General features: G+C 42.6%; 1 protein-coding gene across 1 annotated transcript; it reads right to left on the reverse strand.

Moving 5' to 3' along the window:
- Positions 1–3,192, reverse strand: LOC124013846 (prostaglandin D2 receptor 2-like). Its single transcript, XM_046328405.1, has 2 exons — positions 2,879–3,192; positions 1–1,106 (listed from the first exon to the last, which is right to left on the reverse strand). Exon 2 carries the CDS (start codon positions 1,057–1,059, stop codon positions 1–3), a length of 1,059 nt encoding a protein of 352 aa, XP_046184361.1. The 5' UTR covers positions 1,060–1,106; positions 2,879–3,192.
- Between the last annotated feature and the right edge of the window lie 9,323 nt (positions 3,193–12,515).

A 12,515-nucleotide genomic window follows, 5' to 3' on the forward strand; every position in this document is an offset into this window, starting at 1 on the left:
CTATGAAGCACCGATAGAGGTGTGTCGGGTGCTGCGTTGCCGTGAGAACTCACCTAGGTCTTCCGCCAGCACGCTCTCAAGCACCGCTCCCAGAGACTGTCTGATCTTACCACACAAATCCGGGCAGCTGAACACATAGAGGATGGGGTTTAGCACACTGTTGAGGAAGGCTAGACTGGCGGCAGGGGGCAGGCCGTGGGCCACGAGGCCCCGGAGGGAGGGTTGGTACTGGGCTGCAGCCTCCAGTACGCTGAAGATGTGGTACGGAGCCCAGCAGACCACAAAACTCACTACCACAGCTACCACTAGCCGCACAAAGCGGAAAGAGCGCCTTCTGCGGCCACGCCGCGTGATACCAATGTTCACCAACACGTAGCTCCCCACAATGACCACCAGGGGAAGTATGAAGGCCAGGAGGAGCTTAGAGAAGGCCAGGGCATCCTGGCGAGCCTCACACAGCTCTCTTAGGTCAAACTCCCTCACTCCCAGGTACTGGGCGTAGTTATAGTAACACATGACCCGCCCGTCATGTCGGCGAATAGTATCCCGGAACAGATAGTACGGTAGTGTACAGAGTATTGCCAGGGCCCAGATGACCCCGCACACTCTTCCGACCAGGCGTACATTCCTCCGGTTCTGGGCCCAGACGGGCTTCAGCACCACCAGACAGCGGTCGAGGGAGATGGCTGCCAGCAGGAAGGCGCTGGCGAACATGTTGAGGAAGAAGACGGAGGAGTGGGTCTTGCAGAAGGTGGTACCCAGGGTCCAAGTGCCTCCACGGGCCAGGAAGATGGTGAAGAAGGGGAGGGAGGCTGTGGAAAGGAGGTCCGAGGCAGCCAGGTTGAGGATCCAAACACTGATGACTGTGCGGCGGACGCGGAAGCCCACCACCCCCAGGATGAGGAGGTTCTCTAGGATACTGAAGGCGGAGACCAGGCCGTGGAGACACACCGTAACCAGGCTCAAAGCCCCCACCCTGGCCGAGGAGTTGGATGGCATGCTTACGTTCACCATGGCCTGGATGAGAGGGCAGTAGACAGGGCTGCTGGAAGTGGTCATCTTTCAGATTCTGGTTCTGACACCTTGTCCACTTTGGCTCTGAATTCCTGTGCCCAACATTGCAAAGAAAACACAAAGAGGCATTAAGGATTGTAATGTTGTTGGTAGTCATGGCGATCACGAACTTGGCAGGTGACACTGTTGTGCAACTGTTGAACATATTATTAGTCATTGTGGTTTCTGTGCAAAAAGTTAGCTTGAAAACATTTCCCTGCCATCTCAAACTAATAAGAGAGAGAGATGTGGTTTATCTCTCCATCTCACCCTCTCCACATCCTCTGTTCTCATTGTAAACACTTGGTAGGCTGGCTTTGCCTGTAAAGTTGAAAGCCATCGTACAAAATGACATTCTACCTTTCATGTGCTGATGAAAATGTAGTCTATAGTAGACCTTTTCCAATCTTTAATATCAAATTGAGAGCTTTTGTGTAAGCCTACATTTCAAGTTAAATGGATCCAGATCCAAAAACGAGTCTTTATTCTGGAATTCAGCTACACTGAACATAAATATAAATGCAACATGTAACATTTTATAAGATTTTACTGAGTTACAGTTCATATAAGGAAATCAGTCAATTGAAATACATTAATTAGGCCCTAATCTATAGATTTCACATGACTGGGAATACAGATATGCATCTGTTGGTCACAGATACCTTTAAAAAAAAGGCAAGGGTGAGGTTAGGAAACCAGTCCGTATCTGGTATGACCACCATTTGCCTCATGCAGCGTGACACATCTACATCGCATAGCGTTGATCAGGCTTGTAGTGTCTTAACACTTAGTACTTATTAATGTAATAAGAAAGACTCTGAATACAAGCAATTGAACTGGAGCTTCACATTTACTCAAACGAGTTAGTACCAGAATAACATAGAACAACCTGCGCATGACCAAGGGTGCTCCCGCCTTAAAGGGGACATCAGTAATTAACAGAACATAACAAGGCTGTTGATTGTGGCCGTGGTATGTTGTCCCACACCTCTTCAATGGCTGTGCGAAGTTGACGGATATTGGCGGGACCTGGAACACACTGTCCTACAAGTTGATCCAGAGCATACCAAATGTACTCAATGGGTGAGTATGCAGGCCATGGAAGAACTTGTGACATGGGGTTGTGCATTATCACGCTAAAACATGAGGTGATAGTGGTGGATGAATGGCCATCTCACAGTATCTCTGCATTCAAATTGCCATCAATAAAATGAAACTATGTTTATTGTCTGCAGCTTATGCCTGGCCATACCATAACCCCACCGCCACCATGGGGTACTCTGTTCACAACGTTGACATCAACAAACCGTTCACCCACATGATGACATAAATACTTCCTGCCATCTTCCCGGTACAGTTGAAACCGGGATTCATCCATGAAGATTACACTTCTCCACCATGCCAGTGGCCATCGAAGGCGAGCATTTGCCCACTGAATTTGGTTACGACATCGAACTGCAGTCAGGTTAAGACCCTGCTAAGGACGACGTGCATGCACGTCCGTCAAAGCTTGAGACATCTGTGGCATTGTGTTGAGTGACAAAACTGCACATTTTAGAGTGGCCTTTTTATTGTCCCCAGCATAAGCTTCTTGATATACCACACCTGTCAGGTGGATGGGATTAACTTGGCAACGGAGAAATGCTTACCATCAGGGATGTAAAACAAATTTGTGCACATTTGAGAGAAATATTTGTGCGTATCTAACATTTCTATGATCTTTTATTTCAGCTCATATCACTTTACATGTTGCGTTTATTTTTTTCCCAGTACATTTTAATGAAACATTTAAAATGAATGGATTACAAATAAAAGCACATGTTACCTGAGAATTTTGTCTCCACTGTGAGATGCAACAGTGTTTCTTGTGCTGAGTCCACGTTGGGAGACTTGTTGCGCTGGCTGTGATGAGTGTAGTTATGATGGGTGTGCATTCAAACGCACTGACACACCTACAGTCACACCTGCTAGTCAGTTGAACAAGGGGATGATAAGCTTTTGACAGATTGAAGACAAAAATCTTAATTTTTCATTCCTCACTGTAACCTTGTCGTTCTGATACGCTCTATGAATCTTTTGATGCATTCAATCTTTTGATGCATTCAAAATCTCTCTCTCTCTTCTCTCTCTCTCTCTCTCTCTCTCTCTCAAACACACACACACAAACACACACTCTCTTGGAAATGTTGATGAAGAGATTGCTGAAGACCACAGCAAGACAATGTACTGCAATAATCATGTTTTTCTGCTGGCTTTGTTGGTCGCTATGTTTGGTGTGGAAACTTTAAATGCCTTTCAGCAAAGCTCCAAACCCAACAATCCAGTAATCAAAATCAGCGGATCACTAAAAATAACATAAGATAGAACAACAAAAAACCTCCCATAGACTCCTATGGACCCTGGTCAATGGAAGTGCACTATATAGAGCAGGACTACCCAACCCTGTTCCTGGAGAGCAACAGTCCTGTTGGTTTTCACTCCAACCCTAATCTAGCGCACCTGACTCTAGGGTTGGAGAGCCCTGATATAGAGAATTGGGTGTCATTTGGTATGTAGCCCCACAATGCACACTGTGATCTGAGGGTTGCACCTGTGCTCTTCTTCAAATAATCCTGCCAATCAGATCCCGTGCCACCCATTTGTAGCACAAATATGTGTGTACTCTGTTTTCTTATACAATTTATATGTGTAAAGGATAATTAAAGGACAACTACTATCAAAAACGGCAAATCCTATCCAAGCAGTCATTGTGTTGTTTTTGTCAATCTTCGAGGTATAGGAGTTGCAAAATGTATGTTCTGGCACTGTGGTATACATCCTCCCCCAGTTCCACTAATCTTGAGAGGCATTTCTTTAAAACATGTATCCAATCCCTCTTGATCCCTCACATAACTAGACCAATCATATGCTTCAATGTGCCGCGGTTGAAACAGATGTGGCAAGACAGGACAGTGATAGAGGTTCTGCTCGTGATGTTACATTGCAGGCGCAGATCCTCCGATTTCAAAACGATTTGGATCCTAGTTGAAAAGTTAACGCGCTAATGGACTAATTAGATAAATAGATGCAGTAGTTTACGACGCGCGAGATATAAGAGGTGTTCTGTGGGAATAGGGTCAGATGCGTAACTGAACTGTTGGCAGCTCTGCATTCAGATGTTCCGAACTCACTTCCCTCGCGCTAAAGAGGCTCCGCTCGGCTCGTGCTAGCAGACGAGCAGATCAAATACACCGCAGGAACGCCTTTTCCTAATAATTCGACATATTGCGCAGAAAACCCATGTATTTTAATCGGTGGGAATTTATTTCGATTGCTTTTACGCCGATTTAAGATCAACAGGTAAAGTGGTTATGTGACTGTTGCGTAATCTGCCTACTGGCACAATCAATAATAATATTGTGCATGTAAACGTACTCATTGTCAATAACACACAGCACACTTGAGTGAAAGGTACTTGTAAATAGGGATGATGGCAAAATAACAAGACATGCTGATCATATAAGGCAGAATGGCAGTCTAGTCTCGCTAGAGTCAGTGGCACTTATGACAAATACAACCCAGGTAATTGCAGAATGTGTTTCAACAGTAGTTTTTCTGGGGCTCACTCATGGAATGGAGAGACGGTGTTCTCTGCTGATTTGATAAAACTTTAAAGAACAGCATGGTAGTGGTGTTTTATGTAAAATGTCAACTAAATTTGGTTGCTGTTACTCCCTTCCATAAATCTATTGCAGAATGCAGCCTTTTGACAGCATGCAGTAAAGCATATTTAATCCACACATTCATTAAATCAAATCAAACTTTCTTTGCCACATGCACTGAATACAACACCTGTAGACTTTACCATGAAATGCTGACTGACAAGCCCTTAACCAACAGTGTAGACTTTACCATGAAAAGCTGACTGACAGGCCCTTAACCAACAGTGTAGACTTTACCATGAAAAGCTGACTGACAAGCCCTTAACCAACAGTGTAGACTTTACCATGAAATGCTTACTGACAAGCCCTTAACCAACAGTGTAGACTTTACCATGAAATGCTGACTTACAAGCCCTTAACCAACAGTGTAGACTTTACCATGAAATGCTGACTGACAAGCCCTTAACCAACAGTGTAGACTTTACCATGAAAAGCTGACTGACAAGCCCTTAACCAACAGTGTAGACTTTACCATGAAATGCTTACTGACAAGCCCTTAACCAGCAGTGTAGACTTTACCATGAAATGCTTACTGACAAGCCCTTAACCAACAGTGTAGACTTTACCATGAAATGCTTACTTACAAGCCCTTAACCGACAGTGTAGACTTTACCATGAAATGCTGACTGACAAGCCCTTAACCAACAGTGTAGACTTTACCATGAAATGCTTACTTACAAGCCCTTAACCGACAGTGTAGACTTTACCATGAAATGCTTACTTACAAGCCCTTAACCGACAGTGTAGACTTTACCATGAAATGCTTACTGACAGGCCCTTAACCAACAGTGCAGTTCAAGAAGAAGAAAATATTGACCAAGTAGGCTAAAATAAAAAGTCATAATAAAACGTAACACAAGAATAACAATAACGAGGCTCTATACAGGGGGCACCAGTATGAGTCAGTGTGCAGGGGTACAAGCTAGTTGAGGTCATGTAAATTGTCCGGTGGCGATTTTTATGAATTGTTCAGCAGTCTAATGGCTTGGGGGTAGAAGCTGTTGAGGAGCCTATTGGTCCGAGACTTGGCGCTCCAGTACCGCTTGCCGTGCAGTAGCAGAGAAAACAGTCTATAATTTGGGTGACTGTAGTCTCTGAATGGCAGGAAGTTTGGCCCCAGTGATGTACTGGTCCATTCGCACTAACCTCTGTAGCGCCTTACGGTCAGAGGCCGAGCAGTTGCCATACCAGGTGGTGATGCAACCGGTCAGGATGCTCTCGATGGTGCAGCTGTAGAATCTTTTGAGGATCTAGGGGCTCATGCCAAATCTTTTCAGTCTCCTGAGGGGGAAAGGTTTAGTCCCCTCGTTAGATCTAATGAGGGGACTAAAAGGTTTAGTCCTCTCATTAGTCCACTCGTTTGGTGATTGGGATTTAGGCCGTGACAACAAAAATGCAACAGACAGACCTACAGTATGTTTTAGCATGGAAGTTTGGTACTGTAGAGTGACCTAATTTGTAACTATGAAAATATATTTTTTAAACAGATTGGGAATCCCAAAAGTTTGTTTGATTCTAGAGTGGGAAAACAAATAGAAAAAACATTTTGTTAGGGTGTAGGGGCAGATTTATGTCATCATGTCTACAGGAGATGTTATTGTCTATTTACTTTATTTAGTCTGATCAGTAGAACAATTCTCATTCTTAACAATGGTTTAAAATATAGGGTATTTACTGTGCTTGTCAGCAAGAATAGTACTGTTATTCCCCAAACGTATTTTATTATTATTCAAATTTTGCCAGTGTAATCACATATTTTAAATCTGATATGCCTACTCATGTATTTGAAAATTAATGATAGGAGGCTATATATTTTTGCAGCCATACAAATAAGCATTGGATATTAAATACTCCAGGAATTAAATATAATTTTTGACATTTTAGTATTGTGCACATGCTAGGCAGAGATGATGACTCACAACTCATAAACACATCATATTGTGTCTATGTAGAGTAAAATGATGGAAAGGATCTTCAACTAGTAGGCGTAAACCACATTCATATATTCATTAGATTGTTCTTGAAGTTTGGGTGATTTTGAGAAATTAATTGCTAAACAAGAACATTTTCAAACACCCAGCACTTTGGAAACATAGATTAGGGGGGGCAAACCATCCTGGAGAGCAAACAGGATTTTCTTCCAGATCTATTTTAAAGAGATAGTTTACCCAAATTACAAAATGTTTGTGTCCTAACCTTGAAAGCAGTCTATGGACAAGGAGATCGTGGTCTATGATTTCGTTCCCCTCTGCCATCAACCATGAATATAAAACATTCTTGTGCAGAGCCTTGATGTAGTGGCAACACTCCATGGTACGAGTCACATAAACGTCCTCTCACTGTCAACTGCGTTTATTTTCAGCAAACTTAAAAACTCTTCCCGCTCAGATCCCTTTAGCGGGATCATTTTTGTCTACATTCGGTGAATTGCAGAGCTCCAAATTCAAATCAAATTACAAAAAAATTTTCATGAAATCACAAGTGCAATACACCAAAACACAGTTTAACCTGTTGTTAATCCAGCTGCCGTGTCAGATTTCAAAAAGGCTTTATGGTGAAAGCAAACCATGTGATTATTGAGGACAGCTCTCAGCAGACAAAAAATTACAAACAGCTAGAAGCAAAGTAGATTGCTTTTCAAATTTCAGAAAAGCAATCAAATTAATCACTTACATTTGATCTTGGTATGTTTGCACTCACGAGACTCCCAGTTACATAATAAATGTTTGTTTTGTTCAATAAAGATTCTCTTTATGTCTGTGTCCCTGAACAAAGGGGGAGGGTCAAAATCAGAAGTAACAGTCAGTATCTGGTGTCTCCTTATCTCAGTGGGAAGTGTGCAAAAAGGGGGCTACTTTGAAGAATCTCAAATATAAAATATATTTTGATTTGTTTAACACTTTTTTGGTTACTACATGATTCCATATGTGTTATTTCATACTTTTGATGTCTTCACTATTAATCTACAATGTAGAAAATAGTCCAAATAAAGAAAACCCTGGAATGAGTAGGTGTGTCCAAACTTTTTCTGGTAATGTGTATATTTTTGTTGTTGTTGCTTGTTTTGCATGTTATTTTGGCATTAATATGTGTCACATATCAGTTTGCAAACAATGTCAAAAATATCATAATGGAGTTAATAAAGCTGCATACAAACATGGTCTCTTTTTTGTTTTCTTGAGTAAGGCAGCTCCAAAATGCAGGTGTTTCAGCCTAGCTCAGCGCTTTCTGTGGTGGTGGGTTTGGTAATGTTCTCTAGTTGCACCGTGATTGGCTCAGTGTTCTGTCACTCATGGGGACACTACATTACCGCAAAATCTACAGATAGAGCTTGAAAATTCAACCCCCTTGGGTGCTGCCATAGAGGTACATTAGAAGTGCTCATCCAAGGATGCTCAAGGTCATTGGCCATAGATAAAATTTGGTCAAATCACGATATACATCTACATTGGACTGATCATGTCAACATCATACTTTCAAAATCTTAGCTAGCAAGCTAGCAGTCATCATGACGAATTATGTCGACAATCTACTGGCAAATCCTTTTCCATACTTGTCAAATTATAGATAAAACATATCAGTGTTAATTGGTGCTCATTGGACACATTACACAACAACACACAGCAAATGCAACACTGAGTAGTTTGAAATGAATCAGTGGCTAACTGCAAGCATTGCAAAGCAATCCCTAGCCTGCTATTCAGTGAAGTGGGTGTGTGGTCCAAGTCTGGGTTTAAGGGTCTCTTTTTACAAGCTTAAAAGGATAAACATTCAACATTGGCCATGCTGTCAATCCAGCATGATTTATGTTGAGCTCAGCCAAGCTGAAAACACCTGGAAACTCAGAACTGGGAAATCTCAGACTTCGGTGAGTTAAAAAAAAAACTGGGAACTCTGAAAAAAACAAGCTCCGACTAGGAAAATACGTTTTTGCAAGTTGGGAACTCAGGCCTCTTTCTAGAACTCCAACATGAAAATGACTGACGTCATCATGATTCAACTTAGTTTTTTTCCCAAGTTCCAAGGTGTCTTGAAACCACCAGAAATCCAGGGAATGCCAGACTTTGATGACAAAGTATAAGGATAAAGGTCCACCGCGCCACCTTCCTGTTCAAGTGAGCACAGCATAACAAGGTGAGACCAAAAATGAATTTTGTGCTGTTGCATAAATTCTGTAATATGCCAGGGAGACATGTATACTGTAGCTAAGAAAGTAATACTAAGTGTATGTTGTGTAGTAAGCTGTTAGTAGCCCATGTGCCTCACCATAATAATTTTGTCAATTTTCCCCTCATAATTTAGCCTACTGTTCTGACTTGGTGGTGCACATGTAGCCTATAGCATCCTATAACATCCTATGGCATTCTGCATTAGCATCAAACAGCCCCCGTGATATGCAACTTTTCAGGGAAGCTAGAAACCATTATACACAGGTAGTTAGAAAAGCCAAGGCGAGCTTTTTCAAGCAGAAATTTAAGTCCTGCAACACAAACTCAAAAAAGTTCTGGGACACTGTAAAGTCCATGGAGAATAAGAACACCTCCTTCCAGCTGCCCACTGCACTGAGGATAGGAAACACTGTCACCACCGATAAATCCACTATAATTGAGAATTTCAATAAGCATTTTTCTACGACTGGCCATGCTTGCCACCTGGTTACCCCTACCCCGGTCAACAGCACTGCAGCCCCCACAGCAACTCACCCAAGCCTTCCCCATTTCTCCTTCTCCCAAATCCAGTCAGCTGATGTTCTGAAAGAGCTGAAAAATCTGGACCCCTACAAATCAGCGGGGCTAGACAATCTGGACCCTTTCAAAAATTATCTGCCGAAATTGTTGCAACCCCTATTACTTGCCTGTTCAACCTCTCTTTCGTGTCGTCTGAGATTCCCAAAGATTGGAAAGCAGCTGCGGTCATCCCCCTCTTCAAATGGGGGGACACTCTTGACCCAAACTGCTACAGACCTATATCTATCCTACCCTGCCTTTCTAAGGTCTTCGAAAGCCAAGTCAACAAACAAACAGATTACCGACCATTTCGAATCCCACCATACCTTCTCCGCTATGCAATCTGGTTTCAGAGCTGGTCATGGGTGCACCTCAGCCACGCTCAAGGTCCTAAACGATATCTTAACCGCCATCGATAAGAAACAATACTGTTCAGCCGTATTCATTGACCTGGCCAAGGCGTTCGACTCTGTCAATCACCACATCCTCATCGGCAGACTCGATAGCCTTGGTTTCTCAAATGATTGCCTTGCCTGGTTCACCAACTACTTCTCTGATAGAGTTCAGTGTGTCAAATTGGAGGGCCTGTTGTCTCTATGGGGGTGCCACAGGGTTCAATTCTTGGACCGACTCTCTTCTCTGTATACATCAATGATGTCGCTCTTGCTGCTGGTGAGTCTCTGATCCACCTCTACGTAGACGACACCATTCTGTATACTTCTGGCCCTTCTTTTGACACTGTGTTAACAACCCGCCAGACGAGCTTCAATGCCATACAACTCTCCTTCCGTGGCCTCCAATTGCTCTTAAATACAAGTAAACCTAAATGCATGCTCTACAACCAATCTCTGCCTGCACCTGCCTGCCCGTTCAACATCACTACTCTGGATGGTTCTGACTTAGAATATGTGGACAACTACAAATACCTAGGTGACTGGTTAGACTGTAAACTCTCCTTCCAGACCCACATCAAACATCTCCAATCCAAAGTTAAATCTAGAATTGTCTTCCTATTTCGCAACAAAGCATCCTTCACTCATGCTGCCAAACATACCCTTGTAAAACTGACCATCCTACCGATCCTCGACTTTGGCGATGTCATTTACAAAATAGCCTCCAATACACTACTCAATAAATTGGATGCGGTCTTTCACAGTGCCATCTGTTTTGTCACCAAAGCCCCATATACTACCCACCATTGCGACCTGTACGCTCTTGTTGGCTGGCCCTCGCTTCATACTTGTCGCCAAACCCACTGGCTCCAGGTAATCTACAAGACCCTGCTAGGTAAAGTCTCCCCTTATCTCAGCTTGCTGGTCACCATAGCCATAGCCACACCCACCTGTAGCACGCACGCGCCAGCAGGTAGATCTCTCTGATCACCCCCAAAACCAATTCCGCCTCTCCTTCCAGTTCTCTGCTGCCAATGACTGGAATGAACTACAAAAATCTCTGAAACTGGAAACGCATCTCCCTCACTAGCTTTAAGCACCAGCTGTCAGAGCAACTCACAGATTACTGCACCTGTACATAGCCCATCTATAATTTAGCCCAAACAACTACCTCTCCCCCTACTGTATTTATTTATTTTGCTCCTTTGCACCCCATTATATATATAACTCTACTTTGCACATTCTTCCACTGCAAATCTACCATTCCAGTGTTTTACTTGCTATATTGTATTTACTTCGCCACCATGGCCTTTTTTTTGCATTTACCTCGCTTATCTCACCTCATTTGCTCACATTGTATATAGACTTTTTTTTCTATTGTATTATTGACTGTATGTTTTTTTTACTCCATGTGTAACTCTGTGTTGTTGTATGCATCGAACTGCTTTGCTTTGTCTTGGCCAGGACGCAATTGTAAATGAGAACTTGTTCTCAACTTGCCTACCTGGTTAAACAAAGGTGAAATAAAAAAGAAATAAAATAGCCTGTTTTTAGAGAAATGTAATCATTGAATATTGTAAGAGCATTCTGCTTATATGCTCCCCTTTCTTATCCTACAGTTCTGACTTGGTGTACATGGAGAATAATGTAAGAACGGGCCATGTTCTGAATTCTGTTGCTGTACATTTTAAAAGTGCTGAATAAATAGTTACATTGACTATGTCCGTCCTAGCTCGCTCATTTATGTCTTAATCGAAATTACGGATTCCCTCTCCTCCGCTTGTCGTCCCCTTATGCCATATTTTGTACATCTCAATTGTCAGTAGAAACCACATTTGTTTAAGCAAGTTAGCCATATCAGTTATGTTTTTTAAGACAGTAAATTAAGCTGAATGAACTGTTTCGATGCCAGACAAGGCTCCACTGATTGCCAGGTGTGGAAGTGGTAAGGTGTTGGGACTGCTGTTGTGGGACTCTGCTGTTGGGACAGCTTTATGATGGCCCTAACAGTTTGTGGGCACAGTTTGTCACCGTTATAGTGCAATTAATGTATTGTTTCATGTTGTGTTATGTAGTGACTTTGCTGGCATGCATCCCCCCCAAAAAATGTGGGCTAGTTTGCCCCACCAAGATTTACATGATAAAATTGCAACTGGGCATAAACCATGGCAAAATACATAGCATTGCTGGAAATGAGCTTTAAAACAGTAACATTTTCCAAGTTCCCCTTCTAGGGATTGTGCAAGGGGGGCAATGAAATTCACATAGCAAATCTCACTTCAAGTTTCTTCAAAAGTTGCCAGCCCTGCTGAATGTATGTACCTTAGAAATTATTCACACACACACATTTTATAGGTCCGAACTCAAAAATAGCTCATTTCTTTCCTGAGATCCCAGTTGTGTAGAATTCACTGAAGTCTGGGATTTCCCAGTTTCCAGTTGCTTTGAATGGGCAGAAGTCATGCTGGATTGACAGCATGGCCAATGTATTTAACCTTTTCCGGCCCATGGTGTTGAATGTGAATGTTTAACTTTTAAGTTTGGAAAAGAGACCCTTGAACTCAGACTTGGAATTTCCAAACCACTCATTGAATTTGCGATTTCCAACTTGTGTAATATTTATGTCCAATGGCCGATGAGCA

Source organism: Oncorhynchus gorbuscha, linkage group LG25 (genome assembly GCF_021184085.1).
Source record: "Oncorhynchus gorbuscha isolate QuinsamMale2020 ecotype Even-year linkage group LG25, OgorEven_v1.0, whole genome shotgun sequence".
NCBI classification, from domain to species: domain Eukaryota; kingdom Metazoa; phylum Chordata; class Actinopteri; order Salmoniformes; family Salmonidae; genus Oncorhynchus; species Oncorhynchus gorbuscha.

Coding starts and splice junctions, on each gene's coding strand:
- LOC124013846 (XM_046328405.1), bottom strand. CDS start 1,059: ATGACCACTTCCAGCAGCCCTGTCTACTGCCCTCTCATCCAGGCCATG.